A 17778-nucleotide genomic window follows, 5' to 3' on the forward strand; every position below is an offset into this window, starting at 1 on the left:
TATTATGATGATACATCACATTCGAGTGCGGCAAAAGGATGCTGTATCAATATCAATATAATAATAATGGTTTGCATCTTGATGAGAAGAGGTTGCGAACGAGGGAGTCATTCAAGACGATACGATACGGATGATGATATTGATGGATGTTTCTTGTAAGGTTTCCACATATAAACAAGTTCATTGTGCTGTGAAATTGAATTATTTTGCTGGTGCTGCTTTCGAAGTACATTCAAATTAAAACGCAGCATTCTCAGTCAGTCAGTCAGTATTTATTTGTGAAATTTAGTTGCAATTCAAAATGTACTAACAAAGTTGAATACTCTAGCGAGTATTTTAATACAATTATCCTTCTTGGAATCTCCCTGATCTTTGGTGGCTTAGAGGTTAACGTGACTCAATAAATTATCAATAAATAGTCAATAAATAAATAAATAAATAAAACGTCACCTAACTATTTCTTCAATCACGGCTGAACATCCCGAAAAGCAGAGGGGAAATTGGATGGGAAAGTCATCACCAGGACCGGTGACTGCTGACCAAATCCACCGGGTCGTTGGACTGGAATCTGCTGCACTGGAGGTCGTTGACCGAAGGGGAGTGGATTGGGCTGTTGTGTTTGAAACATTGGGAATGTTTGCACCGGAAACTGACCGAACTGTGGTCGTGTTGGAAACTGTTGCGGGAACTGCTGTGGAAACTGCTGGGGAAACTGTTGAGGGAACTGCTGGGGGAACTGCTGTGGGAACTGTTGTGGGAACTGCTGTGGGAACCGATTTCCCCCAGGGAGCTGCTGAGGAAATCCCGGGAACATCGGGAACGATTGCATCGGATCCTGTTGAGCAGGTCGCCTGCGGTTAGGTGCAAATAGCTCCACATCCGGATGCAGAGGAATCGACTGATCGGCTAGTATGTCATTGATGGCAATGTCATTTGTCAGATCGATCGATCCGGTTGGTGCTGTGGGATTTTCGTCAAATTGGTTCTGATTGCGAACGGGATAACGGTTGATGCCATTGACACCGACTACGATTCGTTTCCGATCGTCCTGGTTCTGTCTCCATTCGTCCGGAGAAAAGTAATCATCCGTTTGTTCAGCCGAACTGACGTCTTCCCGGTCCTTCGTGGGATCGTTGGCCAGGATGTTTCGTTCCACAGAGTCCGATTCCGAATAGAAGGATTTCAGTACGGCGTTCATAAGGTCATCTTCGTCCAATTCGTGCTCAGATAGAGTGTGTTCCTGTTGAATGAAATAATGTTTTGGGATAAGTTCATTTGAAAGTTATGATGAGTTATTATCGATTACAATTTTCTTTCATGGAAATTATCGAAATTGATACCGAGTGTCTTACTTGTTATGCAAACTAAAAAAAAACACAATTTAGGTTTTCAATATTACAGTTTACTCGACATTTTTTTGTATTAGGATAAGTTGGGGATAAAGTTCGAGTGGGGTAAAAGTTCGTTTTGAGGTTTTTGAAGCCTGTGCAATATGAAACTCAAAGACTTGTTTGGAAGGTCATTTATAACTAGAATTTCCGCCAAAAAATCATTACAATTTATGATATTTTCGATAAGTTATAGGCAAAAGTTTGATTCGATGTTTGATAAATTATAACATTTGTACCAACTTTGAGGGCGTAGAACAAGAAAAATATGAGTGAAAAGATCAATTTGTTCCAGGGCATGATTGCGTTTCTCTTGAATGAAGTAATGAAATTTGTCTGGTTAGCGGAATTCTTAAATAAAACAGCAAAAAAAGTTATCTTCCATTTGATTTTGGTATCCATGACAGATACGTAATTCGACTACAATTAGCAGTATTCATCAGTGTCAATCCCACTAAAGACTTATCAAAATCTAACCCCCTTAAGTATTCATCCCTTACGTAAAAATGTCAAGACCACAGACGGGAACAAATCAAAAATCCGAAATGAGACAAATGACTCATGATTTCATGAACATAGCGTATGTTCATGTTATGAAAATACACCATGAATAATATTCATGATAGCGTGTGCTATGGTTGCGTAACGCACCCAAGATTCCCGAAATCATGAATTATCCTAGTTAAAATCATGAACTAAATTCCTGATTTTAACTTTTAGTTTTTAAACCAAAACATATGAAAGAATAAAATAAAGCAACAGACTGGATTCGAACCATGAACCTTACGATCATTAAACCCATACTTTGACCACTAGCACCCACTAGACTATCAGTAGGAAGGCAAAAGGCATATAAGAGATACTTATGTAGTGCGGTGAACACGGTTTTCTGGGTAACGCTTGAAGCGGTCATGATTCCACTGTATTATGAAATCATGAATTTCCATAACGAAATCATGAATCATTATTATGATTTCATGGGATGGCAAGTTTTTTTATTTCATGATTTTTTAATCATGAAAATGGAATCGGATTTTTTTTCCCGTGCAGGTATACAAATGAAACTACAATCTGTAGAATCGGAACCTACCTAACTAAAAAAAAAAGATTTAAGTAAAGTAAAGGAGAAAATAACTCTTTAATAAGGAAAAACATCCAAAAGTACATAAAGGGTGATACGGTCAAAATTTGGTCAATATCAACTTGACGTATTTCTTTCAATTTTGCATTTAAAAAACCTGAACACCCCTCATTTTGAAGGTGTGTGTGTGTGTGTAGAATGTTGCTCCTATTTTGATTTTGGAATTCACTCTTCAGTTGTCAAAATGCCGTCCAAGCAAGAAGAGCAGCGTATCAAAATTTTGCTCGCGCATCGCGAAAATCCGAGCTACTCGCACGCAAAGTTGGCAAAATCGCTAAAAGTTGCCAAATCAACCGTTACAAATGTAATTAAAGTGTTTGGGGAACGTTTGTCGATAGCCAGGAAGTCTGGATCGGGGGAAAATCGAAAACCGGAAGCCGCTGAGACGACAAAGAGAGTTGCCGGTAGTTTCAAGCGAAACCCTAACCTCTCTCTCCGAGATGCCGCAAATAAGCTGGGTGTATCGTCTACAACCGTGCATCGAGCCAAAAAACGAGCCGGACTATCGACTTACAAGAAGGTAGTGACTCCAAATCGCGATGATAAACAAAATACGACGGCCAAAGCACGATCCCGGAGGCTGTACACGACGATGCTGACGAAGTTTGACTGCGTGGTAATGGACGACGAAACCTACGTCAAAGCCGACTACAAGCAGCTTCCGGGACAGAAGTTTTATACGGCAAAAGGAAGGGGAAAGGTAGCAGATGTTTTCAAGCACATGAAACTGTCAAAGTTCACAAAGAAATATCTGGTTTGGCAAGCCATCTGTACCTGTGGCTTGAAAAGCAGCATTTTCATAGCTTCCGGGACTGTCAACCAAGAAATTTACGTGAAAGAGTGTTTGAATAAACGTCTGCTGCCTTTCCTGAAGAAACACGGTTGTTCCATACTGTTTTGGCCGGATTTGGCATCTTGCCATTACGGTAAAAAGGCCATGGAGTGGTACGCCGCCAACAACGTGCAGGTGGTTCCCAAGGACAAGAACCCTCCCAACACGAACGGCGCCGGTGGTGTAGTGGTAAGCGTGATTACCTCTCACCCCAGCAGGCCTGGGTTCAATCCCAGTCGGCGCCGCCGGGATGTTCTGAGGCATATAACATCTCTGATCACGCCTTCCTTCGGATGGGAAGTAAAGCCGTTGGTCCCCGGTTCATGAGTTGATGGGTCGATAGGTAGGGTCCAGGTGTGGGAGCTGCCTTCCTGGCACGTCGGTAGAATTGGTGCTCAGCACGGAAAACAAGATCGACGGAAAAAACAAACCAAAGGAAAAAAAAAAAAACCCTCCCAACACGCCAGAGCTCCGCCCAATTGAGAAATACTGGGCTATTGTCAAGCGGAACCTAAAGAAGACCAAAAAACTGCTAAGGGCGAGCAGCAGTTCAAGGCAAACTGGCTTTCTGCGGCGAAGAAGGTGGACAAGGTGGCTGTACAAAATCTGATGGCAGGGGTCAAGCGTAAGGCCCGGCAATTCGGATTTGGAAAAGCGGAAGCCTAACTGAATATTTTTCCTGAATTTTATACTAATTGAACTTGAAAAAGAAATTTAATTTGATTTTTTAAATAAACGATTTCACCGATTTACACGCGTTTTCCCTTGACCAAATTTTGACCGTATCACCCTTTACTGAAGTAATGAAATTAGGTTGCTAGTGGAATTCTTTTTACTTATTTTTTGACGTAGGACTACGTCTGTGATTTCTATATGGGGGTACCCTTTGTGAAAACCGAAAATGGAACATGTAACAAAATTATGAAAGATTTTGAACGTTGATATCTCAGCTGCCCCTGGACCAATTTCAATAATGTTATCACCATTCGATTAGAAATATTTCTACGCATCTGTTAAAATTAAAACTTCATCATTCTTCAAAATGTCACTACTAAAAACTGCACGAATGTGCAAGTATTGCTATGGTTATTAAAATTATCACCGATTACCTGCGAAAATCGATTTCCCTAACATAGATTTCAGAGCTCCTGGAGCTAAATCCTCAAACATGTTTTATTACTTTGTACTACCTATATTTAACACAGGATGTCAGCCCTTCAAGAAATATTCCCAATCGTGTAGTCTTCTCCGATTTCGGCAATTCAGTGAATTTTAATTTATCTATGACGCAGGAAATCCGCGGAATTCCAGAGCATCATCGTCCTATGATTGCTCCGTCATTATACTCTGCAAAGTTTGGCCATGTTGATTCTGCAAGAACGTTTTTCACAGATGGATCTCTAATAGAGGAGTCCTCTGGTTTTGGTGTATTTAATGAATTTCATAGCGCCTCTCGAAAACTTGAAGCTCCTTGTTCTATATATGTGGCTGAACTGGCAGCAATTCACTACACTTTGGAAACTATTGCTTCACTTCTTCCAGACCACTACTTTATTTTTACAGATAGTCTCAGTTCTGTCGAGGCTATCCGTTCCATTAGGCCGGTAAAGCACTTATCGTATTTTCTCTTGAAAATACGAGAGCTGCTTAGTGCTTTATCCGTGCGCTCTTTCATCATCACCTTCGCGTGGGTCCCTTCGCATTGCTCAATTTTGGGCAATGAGAAGGCGGATTCACTTGCGAAGGTGGGCGCTATGAAAGGCGACATTTATGATTGACAAATCGCCTATAGTGAATTTTTCTCTATTAATCGTCAGCAGTCACTCGTTAGCTGGCAACGTCAATGGAGGGAAAGGAGTTCGGGACGATGGCTACATTCAATTATCCCTAAGGTGTCGAAGTTTGCATGGTTCAAAGGGTTGGACTTGGGTCGAGACTTCATACGCGTGATGTCTCGTCTCATGTCCAATCACTATTGTCTAAACGCTCACTTGTTCCGTGTGGGGTTGGGAGACAGCAATCTCTGTGAATTTGGATAAGGTTACCAGGACGCTGATCACATCCTTTGGTCTTGTGCGGAGTATCGTGGAGTTAGATCACATTTTTATGATTCCCTTCGGGCTCGAGGTAGACAACCTAATGTTCCAGTTTGGGATATTTTGGCTAGACGCGATCTGGAGTTTATGAAACTCATATATGTTTACTTTAAGGATATTAACCTTAGATTGTAAGTTTGATTAACCTTGTGCTTAGTTTGTATTTTGTACGTGTGGGGTTTTTTTTCTTCAATGTTTGTTTTCAAGATGAATAGAAATAATTTCATGCTTTAGGATTAATTAAATAGTTGTATCGTAAACCACATTTCAAACCTCCTTTTTCCCTTTTCCCATCCCTTAAAATTGTAAATCTCCACTAACCTCGAGACAACCACGAGTACTCGGTCCCGTTCCTTTAACTTTAAATATAAGACAGTAATAATGTATAACGAAAAGGATAACTCGGCTCTGTAAAGTTTATTCGATTGAGCCTGTACAAATAAAGTAATTATAAAAAAACATAGATTTCAAAGCTGAATTCCATCCGGTCTCACCAAACGGTGTTTATTCAATCACCGCGTAGTGAATGGTGGTGTTCTCCAGAACACAACGAAAGGCTCTCCGCAAGCAGCAAACTATCAAGGCTGACCTCAACCGCTGATCGGATTAAGTTGTAACACCGTGTGTGGTGGTGTCCGGTCGTCAGCATTAGCAGCAGTGCTTTCGGCGTCCATAGAAGGAGGAAGAAGCTGCACTGCTATTGATCGGAATCAGAAGCTCTTCGTGAGTCACTGTGGGCCATCTTTGTCAAGCGCTACATACTAAAGAGTATGAACAGAGAGACACGCTTGACAAAATCCCGGTGAGTCAAAAAAAGAAAAATGTTGTGGATTTTAGAACTTCGTAGCAATTGATAATTTTAATCCTTATCGAAAAATATTAGACCTGCCTTTTTTTAATTTCGCCATTAGAGTAGCCCGTGTTAGGGTGATCCAAAAAACCAGCATTTTTCCAAGCATTTATATTTTTTAAATTATAACTTTTGAACCACTGGAATGAATTTTTGGATCAGAAAGTCAAATGAAAGATTATTAAATCTAGTTAATTTTAGTTGGAGCTTCTTTGGAATGCTTCCAGAAGTTCTTTAAAGTTATACTATCAGAGTTCCCTTGAAATAATCCTCAGAACTCCATTTAAGCCATCCTCAAAATTTCTTCAAAGTTTCCATTGAAGTCTTTTCTAAATTTCATACGAATGCGTCCTAAAATTATTTGTTATTGTTGTTGATGTTTATCTTCATTTAAAAGACTTTCAGCGAGTCTCTTAGCATTTGATTTTTTTTTATTTAAAAACTATTGTTTTTATCTTGGACTACGTTTGGAATCTCAAATTTCCATTTTAATTTCTCGTAGGTTTTACCAGGAAAGCTACTTTCAATCATCTGTAATTCTTCTTAAAAACATTCCTCTTGGAATGAATTCCGTTAAAATTATACCTCAAATACTTTTTTCACATAGGGAAAATGGCGCTAATGTTCGCCTTTGGATCTAAGATTGGGCCCACCGCTAAAAATCTGTTATTTATTAATTTTATCTAGATGAACGTCTCATCTCAGTACAAATGGATATTTTTGGTCCCTATTAAAAATTTAGTCGATTGCTGAATTTATATATGGGCCCAAATTAGGGGCATTTAGACCAAAATTACACCCATTTCTCATATCCTATGGGAGTTTATGAAAGTTCGATGAGATCGAATTCTGGAGAAAAAACTCCAAGTTCAGAGGACGGGCCTACCGTTAGGTTTACAATGTTTGGCCTGAATAAACAGTGCAGCTACTAGTATGGAGAACGACCTAAAACTAATTTCACGCGACTATAATTTAAAAAAAAAACCTGATACATTCAGGTCACCTACGATCCTTGTTACGACTATATAACACATCAAATAAATAGACGAATTCGTTCAACATTATTTTCCTTGCATATTGGGTGCATAAGGATTGCAAGTATGTGCTATACAATGCCTGCCCATTTTTGGCATCTCGTGATTTTTTGTTTTGTTGTGTTTTGTATAAAGTTTATCTAAGGGGCGATCCATTTCATTCTTCACGCTAAATTTAGGAAAAATCAACTCTCATTTCGTCACATTTTTCCTATACTTGTAATGAACTATTTTGCTTCCCACCGTTTGCAGCTTAAGCGCCACTTCCCAACAACGAAGACTGCGAACGTAAGTACCTACTAATCCAGCCAGACTATTTTAACAAGGCGGGCTCAAGTTTCCGGGCTGAAACACTTCACTTCATTTGACATCCAATCTCAACAAAAACCATAAAAGCAGGACTTTTACGAAGGCTCGACCAAGGTGAAAATAGCTCACTATTCAATAAAAAAGGGAAAAACGACTAATGTACAAACCCGATCACTTCAAACGAGATTGCGTATGCCAAAGAGTGAACTAGTGAACTAGGGCTACAGCTCCTATTTTTGTCCCTGGACCTGAATTTGTCCTAGCGTAATAAAATTCTTATTCTACAGGGGTACAATGTTTCGATCTGACCTGAATATTCCGCAGTTCCTCGGTTTTGATAGGTGGTTGAACGGGCGGCTTGGTTCCGGTAGCCGTTCAAGGTGGCGTTGCTTTGGGTCGACTAGTGGATACCGTGGTTCATGACGCCAGTATTGAGTCCAACGACACAAGGGGGCGTCGAACACATGCGGTACAGCGTAACGTGAAAGTAACCGAACGATTTGACACAGCGTCCGGTGTGGAGATTGGATTTCGACGTTGCTAAGCGCAAGACGTCATCTCTGTTACCGTTGTAACAATGGGTGGTGTTACGTTGGGAAATGGCGAAGGAGTTTTTCCAACTTGGGGTCGGTCGATGTACGCCGATGCCGTGTGCTTTAGAGGTTTTCCAAAACCTAGCCAAAAACCCACGTTGCACGATTTTGATACCTGAGCAACGTTTATAATTGAATGCACTAAACCTGCATTTAATTTGGGCATATCTAGCTGAACATTGCATTTACTCCTGGGCCTTATTACGAGTGTCACTTCTCGGTGAAAACGAAGTGAAGTGACCACTTGTCACTCACGGTGCCGTGTAAATCAAATGGGAATCCTTTCACCGTGAGTGATAAGTTGACACTTCACCGTGAAGTGACATGGGTAATATGTGTCCCTAAGTAACATTGAAAGCTTCTCTTCGTCAACTTTCATTACCAGTTATTTTCAGCACACAGATCGATAATAGAAGCTTTTATCTAGCATCTAATACGACCAACACAACAAGAACCGGTTATGTGCTCAAGTTATTAACGAAAGAGAAAGTCGATGAATGGAATTGATCAATGTTACTTAGGACCTAATGCAATGTTCAACTTGATATGTATGGAAAATAAAACACGAAACAATTCATTTGCTAGACCAAAATCCAAAATTTTTTATGCAGAACAACTTTTTCGAAGACTGTAAATTGATTTGACTTATATTTAAAAAGTTATTAAACTTTTACTTTCACCAAATGCCTAATTATACTCATACCTACAAGCTCATAATGTGGCTGTAGGTAGGTGCTCAGCAATAGGCCTTTGGTAAAATTAAAATAACTTATTTCTCCGAAAAGTTAAACCTACGAGCGGTGAAAAATATTAATTTCCTTGCCTTGTTTTTTCTCTGTTCGGGACCTAACACCACTGCGACCAGTAATTTGATCTGTTGTAGTATATCCCGTGTCCTTAGTTTAGTGCATGTCGTATTACTCCATCACTATTGAGAAATGATGAAGTATCCGATTTTTTTTACTGTTGTCATTCTTGCATTAATCACAAGGATCCGGATTGGATTCCTTAGCAACAAAATTAAGGAATGACACCGATACTGACCATGCATCAGAACCCTAGTCTTGACCACTTCAAACTAGAAAACAACGAACAGAAGATTAGGAATCACATAGATGAAGACTAACTAACTCATTTTTTCCTTTATTCAAGATCATTCTCGGTGGACAAAGCCGAGTCTTGTCACTATCATGTGTTCCTTGGATTATTGAAAAATCTTGTTCCCCTAGTTTGAAGTAGTGAAGTCTAGGAATCGGTGGTAGATCTTACATCCCGTAACGTACCACGAAAAGGTGATCTACCCACGTTACGGGCCTTTGTTTACATCATTTTTTACAAAGCAAAAATGAGAAATCATTCATGACTTTCTCATTATTTGATTACAATTGCTTGAATGAGCCATGTCACGTTAGAAATAAGCTTTAAAATTACTCAGACCCGTTTATATTGATGCTTAAGTTTTCTTTGTTGAGGATGTTTACAATCATTATATTTGAAACGAATTAATCGTACTTTTTCATTGGTCCGAATAAAGTTGGGCAGCCTTTGAAGATATACTTGTTTTAGTTATTACTTCTCAATTTGAATGTTAATCCTAATACTTCATATTTCAAACGAATATTTTTAAGGGACGTAGGCCTTGATGTTGATCCTGATTGTAGATTTTTTTTTTACAGCGCCAGTAGGATTTTTGTTTTGACAACCATTTTGAGTGACTCCGTACCACGTAGGTTAAAAGGAATTGCAGTTTTCGACAAAGTTGTACCATAGAGGTAACTCTTAGACTAGTAGGTCCCGAAGAAACGTGCTCAACTTTTTGGCTCAGCTCTAGTACTATCTCCGGTTCCAAGTTAATCGATGCATCCCTCGAAACATATAAAAATCCACGAACCCCTCATTTTATCTGTCAAACTTTCATAGTGAATCAAAACAAACATTGGAGAGTTTGGACTAGAATAAGGTACGGTAATCGATTTGATTGGGACCAAATCCAATTTAAAATCGTTAATTTCCACCGGTTGGTTGTACTGCATACCATTTCCAATTTAAATCCAATTAAAATTGAGCATTTCTGGAATTCTTGGTAAGCATATTAATAGTTTCGTGCCATTTTCCATGTATTTTCTCATGCAAAATTTAAAATTCTCCCGCAAATCTAGATCATAACTAAATTCGGGCCAATTGTGCACAGTTGTCGGGGACCTTAACGCGCATCGAAATCAAAGTGGGGAGCATAGGGTTCCACCAAATATATTATATTAACAATATGATCCACTCTTTCGCTTAGCTGGAGAACCGAATTTCTAGCGATAAAAGCACCTCTGTGGCCAAAAAGGCTACCAATGTATTTGTTTGTTGTCACGAGGAGTAAACCAAATGAAAATTTGTTTAATAATTCAAATGAATATATTTTAGCATTTTATTTTATTTTATGACAACAGTGACATGTCAGAAAAATTTGAAAGTAATATAAACAATGTAATTAATGAAAATAATTTGACTCTTACTTTTGTAATAAAAGCTGTATTCGCACCCCTCGATTGTAATTGAATGAGTGTTGCTGACCTTTTTCAACGCTAGATGGTGCGTGAAGCAATATTTTACGGGTCGCCATTGCAATATTTGGAAAAGGCATGAATGGATCATATTGTTAATATGATATATTTGGTTCCACCATAGAAACATTGCCCATCCTATTGTTCACCTACATTTCTTACTCGCTTTTCGGTCATTACATTATGTTTCATGAAGTGATTTGGATGTTTACTGAAATTGTAAGACATGCAGCCATGTCTTAAAAATGTATTTTCTCCTGTAGAGTAGCTGACAACGTATATTTTACTCAGATCATGCATGGAAACATCAGGTTCGGATGTATATATCTTAACACCTTCTTCCAAAGCTCTCTGTCCTTAGTTCCAATCTCCAGTAAAATTGACTGTGCTCTATGTAGTAGATAGAGCTAGTCTGGAGTAGAAATGAGTAGAATTGAGTGAGCGTGAAGCGTGATAGACCGTATGTAAATGGAATCTGATTGGTTCGGAAATTTTGATACAGCTAGAGGTATAAATATGAGGTACCTAGGCTCGTTGACGGCATTCTTATGATGGACTGTGGAGAGAGCAGACGACCAGCAAAGGACCATCAGTAGAAAGGATAGCGGCACAGAGGGAGCAGCAGATTCGTGGAACCGTGACCGAGGCTGGAAACCTCGGTCCAGTCACGACAATGGCGCAACTCGGTAAGTGAGAACCATCCTCTTTCTTGCGAGGATGCTACTGGCACTCCCTGAGAGGGCTGTTAAAATTCCTCTGAGAGGGTAGAAGAAATTCCTCCAAGAAGGTAGAAGAAATTCCTTCGAGAAGGTAGAAGACATTCCTCCGAGAAGGTAGATGAAATTCCTCCGGGATGGTAGAAGACATTCCTCCGAGAAGCTAGAAGAAATTCCTCCGAGAAGGTAGAGGACTTTCCTCCGACAAGGTACAAGAAATTCCTTCGAGAACGTAGAAGAAATTCCTCCGAGAAGGTAGAAGACATTCCTCCGAGAAGGTAAAAGACATTCCTCCGAGAAGGTAGATGAAATTCCTCCGGGAGGGTAGAAGAAATTCCTCTGACAAGGTAGAAGACATTCCTCCGAGAAGGTAGAAGACATTCCTCCGAGAAGGTAGAAGACTTTCCTCCGAGAAAATAGAAGAAATTCCTCCGAGAGGGTAGAAGACATTCCTCCGACAGGGTAGAAGAAATTCCCTCGAGAGGGTTGATTAAATGCCCCGAGAGGGTTGATAAATTGCCCCCAATCCTCAATTAAGGAGAGTAGAAAAGGGGAAGAATGTAGTAGATAGAGCTAGTGTGGAATAGAAATGAGTGGAATTGAGTGAGCGTGAAGCGTGAGAGACCGTATCATTGTTGCCATTGGGTCATTGCTATATATACATATATATATTTTTTTATTATTATTAATTTATTTGATAAGGCTCAACCAAATTAACTTTACAGAGCCGAGGATTCTTGTTTACTATACAATACATCTTAAAACTATAGTCAAAAGGTGCAACACACAAACATTTTATCTTCCGAAATCCAATAAGCCCCGTCTACCAGAACGGGAGCCGCTTCCAGTGGTTTACTTGTATGGCAAATTTGCCAACGAGGGTCAGAGCGCTTCCATTGTAGCAATGGACGCAAAACGTGGTCAGCACTCACACATTCATCACGAAACGGTTGCTTTGCAAAGTCGACGACGCATCGACTGAAAGAACTGCTGATGAAGAACAATGAGGAGGACCACACAATGGTTGCTGCCGAGTAAACAGACGATCGCGTGACACACATTGTGAGTGGTCTGCTTCTGTCGACAGCCGAATGAACACTCATTGCTATATTTAGAATAAACTCAAATCTATTTTAGAGTGATTTTTTATCGTCTGAATTTTTGATCGTGTGATCTCAAATTGTAACAAAATTTAGTGCTATTTATTTAGTTTAGATTTAAATTGAAAAAAAAATCAAAATTTGAAGAAAAATATGTTGGAACTGAAACTTCCGAACTCATCCCAATTCAGAACAAAATTTAAAAAGTGAAAATGCCCATTCAATTAGATGCATATTTTTGGAATAAAAAAACATACTGCATATCAGTTCCATATGGAAAAAGTAGGTTTTGAAAAAATGACATGTAAATATTTGAAAAATCATTGTAAATTTATTGATAATTGTTTCAAGTTAAAATCAGTTTCAATGAAGCTTGCATGTTTTGTAATCTCATCGAAAAATATGACCATTCGAAAATCAGAACTTCAATTTGAACTATCGACGATTATAAAGAGAGAGAGAATGATTAGTAATTTCCATTTGATTCCACTACCTTATTCGCTTATCCTTGACATATACGCGTATTTCGTCTACAATGTGCAGACTTCTTCAGTGTCTTGTACTAATACTCGACTGTACAGGTATTCCACTAAGATACCCACATTCATCAGGATTTATGGACGATTGAATTTCAGGATAGGACTTATATGCGAATATTTTGCTTGCCAACCTGGTTAAAATGTCATATTCAATTATCTTAAACATAAATCGTCCAGCTCAAACCTTTGTAGTGGTAAGAGGTGGGACCGTCATCATCATCATTGATGGGAAAAACTGACGATGTTGTTTTCACATTTTTCATGATCAAAGTTTGTAGTTCTATCACAAAATATGAAAGTAGATTTTCTGACAATTGGCTGATCAAGTTGTTGGAAGGAGATTCCTAACTGTCCCAAGGAAATTAATAGGTTATAGATTAGGTATTTATAAGTGTGTAGTGGATAACGTTGTTCTCAAAATTGATGAAAATTCATACGGGACATGCGATTAAAGATTGAACACGATAAAATCTGGACACATTAAAAACGCTTCCATTAAGCCTTTTTGAGTAACATCTAGTCTAGAATCACACTAGGCATTGGTTGTCAGGTTGTTTACATCATAGCTTCACCGGAGCAAGCACGGCGCGATTCGATACTTCACGCTCGACACGAAAATCCCGGACTATCCGCTCCTGCCAGTTTTCGATCAAATTCCTGGGTAAGAATTGTATACCTCGGTTGACCGGAATAGTGCCCCAGAAGAATGTTAAATAAAAAAACCAGTCGAAATTCCTTAAAAATTTCCTTGCCTGTCAAGCAATCTGCAGTTGTGGATTGAAAAGCAAAACTTTCGTTGCTTCTGGGCCATCAACCAGAAAACTTACCGCCTACGGAAGAGAATACTGCTTTTTCTGGAGCAGTATAAGTTCTATTTCGGTCGGACTTGAAGGGGAGATGAATACAGCTAATACTCCGGAACTAAGGCCAACTGAGGAATACTGGTCAATTGTGAAGCACATGCTGAAGAAAAAGGGTGGAACTGCAATTGACCTGAAGGATTTCAAGCGGCAGCCAAATAAGTGGGAACAGGGCTCGTGCAAATGATGATGGGCCGTGTACGAAGTAAAGTTCGAAAATGGCCTATGGTAAGAAGCAGTGATGGACTATGACTATGATCACTATGACTCGCGAACTTTTCCCTTGGTGAACTTCGTGAAATATCACGAACTTTTCCAACACTGGTAAGAAGGAAGACTGAAACAATGGTCTTACAATAAGCATAATGCCTACTAATGTATAGCTGTTCAAACTATGAAAACTAAAACTCATTTTTAAAACCTAACAAGTGTTGTGTCCGGATTTTTTCGCGTTCAAACTTCATAGGCAGCATAACTCCTGACGAATGACATACTTTACACCTTGGACGATCGTTTTGAAGGGTTAACCTTAATAAGCTGATTTTCAATATCGTCTCTTGTTGATCTATTAACATTGTTCGTACAACATATTCGGAACAACACAATATTTAAGAATGAATGGAATATGATACAAAAGTGGAAAATAATTTGACGATATATTTTCAAACATTAATGAACAAACCTAAACTTAATCCAAACCAATTCCTTAAAGTTAAACGTTAACGAAGCATCGCAAAAGTTAGCTCACTTACCTCTCACACAATCTTTGTACATTAGCTTTGTTCAGTCATGCGTTTTTACTTTGGTTTTTTTTTCAGTAATGGTAGTTCAGTAAGAGTAGAGGGTTTAGTTCAATTCAATCAAAGAGCAGTAGCAGGGAAAGGTATTTAATAAAATTAAAAGTATTATTGTTATTTTAAATCATTTTTTATTTATTTACATAAAATGTATCGTTTAGTCATTAAAAAATATATTCGTCATCATAGTACTCGCAGAACCAAAACATCCATCAACATTTTGGTTTGGCTACGCAAGAAGTATTTTGTTTCCGCCGATTTTCTTCAACTATATACACATTTATATTAAGTTGCGTGCTACACCTCGCACATGTGAGCTGCTGTTGTTTATGATTGTTTCAAGGATTTAGTTGGGTTGTTTTTGATCATCAAATCACTAGCCATCCGTAATGGAAGATTATCGTACATTAGTGGAAATGCCTTTACATATCATACACACAAATTGGTCGTTGGACGAATCTGTTCTCTCGTTTTATCTCTGTTTGTGGTCTCTCAGCGGGTTAGTTGAATAGATTTTACTCCTGTTCATGTAAACCGTTGTGGGATAGAATCCGAGTTATCCTGTTTTACTATAATCCATGCAGCAATGAACGAAAAACGTTTGGATCAGAAAAAAAAATCAAATTCCTTTATATACAAAAGAAAGGAGCGGGAGAACAGTCCAACGAGAGAGAAATCACAGCAGTAGATAGATTGGATGGATGGATGGATAGTTTAACGGCATGCTTCGTAATGATCATTTTTGGTTTTGTTTTACATTCGAGCGGTAAGTAGATTATTGAGATGAGTTCAAACGGTTAGTGTTACTTCAGGAGATCGACTATTAAGAGAGAAATGTTAGAGCTACAGAGCATGCCAATTCTAGAAGGTAGAAAATCTGGTACAGCTCATTGGAATACAAAGTTAAACAGGTGAGATAGCTTTTAGATCTGCAGGAGTGGTATTTGCAGCGGTAGTAGCAGTAATATCTTCTTTATCAGCACCATCAACGGGAGCGTCTGTAATTACCTCTGCCTTAGATGCGTCGATGTTCGTGTTGGAATCGATGGAATTTACGCTATCATCGACAGCAGGAGCTTCCTCGTCACTGGAATCAAGCTCGGTGTCACGCTTTGGTGCCTCAGTTGTCGGTTCCTTGGTGTCGGTTTCACCTTCTTCATCATTCTTGGTAGCTTCATCATCGTCCGATCCATTACGGTTTCCGGTGTCAACTGGCTTGTCGTCGGAGGCAGGTTTCTCAGTTTTGTCTTCCTCAGCTGGCTTGACATCGATAACGCGGACCTTGTAGATCGAAGTTCCATATCCGGTCTTCTTGGTGTAGTAGGTGTCGTTGATAATTACTTTGTGGCCATCGATGAACTGCAAATAAAAATGATAAACAAATTAACTGCGTCAATCGTTATCCCAATCAATTACCTTAACAGTTGACGTGCTATTGGTCTGGGCATCCTCAGAAGAGTCATCATCGGGAATCTCAATCGGCCAAACACCCGGTCCCGAATGGGAAAAGTCACTACCTCCATAGAATGGATTCCACGAGCCGGCCATCCGATCACGAAGACGCTTAATCAAATCTTCAACAGAATAAAGAGAAAAACAATGAAATAATTACCCTCGATATGTTTGCGCACACATCCGCGAACACTTATATAACACTCCAGTTAGCTAATAGCAATTAGAAATGAAGACGTTGAGTAACCGCAAAACTTCTGCTCGCGCACTCACTCACCGTCAAGGTAAGACGAGAATTGCCACGTGAACGGGTTGACTGACGGGAAGAACACCGGGCTCTGTCCCTGATGTGGGAAATCTTCCGTGTCCAACACACCATCGAAGCTATCGAAGCTGCTTGGGTAGCGATTATAGTAGGACGGCCTTTGATGCTCCAGGGGTACTACGATGAACTCCGCATCGTCCGATGGGTCGCTCTTGCTTTCGCTGCTTGCTGTTGAGTAGTTCAAAAAAAATAGCAAAAATTAGCACTACTGCGTCAGAAAGGTTTTCCCACTGAAGTCAAAGGTATCCAAAGAAAAGCAAAAATCGTTACACATCCCCGCTAATGAACACGTCAGACCACCCACAATGAGAGAACATCCCCATTCATAGGCAACTAGGTACATACATCGCAATAATAGAGGAACATCATGACGACGGTGACAGTCTGCAGATGATGACTCAATTGACGACGCAACGCAAAATAACGATGCCATTAGTGTAATGCAATGTAGGTATGTAGGTACCTACAAATATGTGGAAAGCGATTTCGTTTAGTCAAGTGACATCTATTTAGATACATTTTTTTGAATCGCTGGAACCATGCAGGTTATGTCGGCTCGAACGAAGCGTACGAATGTCATGCACTGCGCAGCGGGAAACATTTTTCCTAGATGATTTAGTTTGATAACAACAACAGAACCTCTGTACGATGGGTATTCACGTTAATGTTTTTTTTGTATTGCTGTTACAAATCGGTATGAAAGAGTTCGCCAACGATTATCATAGCATTTTTGTTCACGTCTAGACGGTGCTTTCATTTCGTACATCAATCCATGACTAAATGAGTACATTTTGTGCAATTACATGTAGCAAGGTAATTGATACTCTGACGTTTAGATTACGTAACACGATTTTAAACACAGTTGAAGCTCAGGGTTGCCACATTTAAATCTGTATTTTTTTGCGAAAAAATCTGCATACCAGTATCGCGAGGCAAAAAATCTGTATTAACTGATGACCTGAAACTTCATAGAAACATGTGTTTATGATGGAAATGTTAGTTTTTTAAAAATGTAAATGATTCATAGTTTACTTTTTCGAGCATATATAGTCAATTCTTTGGAAAAAATAGCATTACAAATGGCATCATGCTATGAATGCTATTAATAATTAGACACAATACGATGCAGGATGCTAATTTTTTTTCTGAACTGACTATAATTTTCAAACACTCAATGGTCCGTAGCAGAAA

At 39.2% G+C, this 17778-nt stretch overlaps 1 protein-coding gene across 1 annotated transcript in view; it reads right to left on the reverse strand.

Moving 5' to 3' along the window:
• Positions 1 to 288: 288 nt before the first annotated feature.
• The window catches only part of vir-1 (virus-induced RNA 1), a 51298-nt gene continuing 33808 nt past the window's right edge, over positions 289 to 17778 (reverse strand). Inside the window, exons 2-5 of the mRNA XM_065222388.1 lie at positions 16540 to 16755; positions 16227 to 16384; positions 15819 to 16169; positions 289 to 1240 (exon numbers count right to left, since the gene is read on the reverse strand). Coding sequence (XP_065078460.1) covers positions 467 to 1240; positions 15819 to 16169; positions 16227 to 16384; positions 16540 to 16755 — 1499 coding nt within the window. The 3' untranslated portion in view covers positions 289 to 466. The remainder of the gene's footprint in view (positions 1241 to 15818; positions 16170 to 16226; positions 16385 to 16539; positions 16756 to 17778) is intronic.

Source organism: Ochlerotatus camptorhynchus, unplaced genomic scaffold (genome assembly GCF_037179485.1).
Source record: "Ochlerotatus camptorhynchus isolate MF236.1 unplaced genomic scaffold, CSIRO-AGI_Acam_v1.1 ptg000167l, whole genome shotgun sequence".
Lineage (NCBI taxonomy): Eukaryota > Metazoa > Arthropoda > Insecta > Diptera > Culicidae > Ochlerotatus > Ochlerotatus camptorhynchus.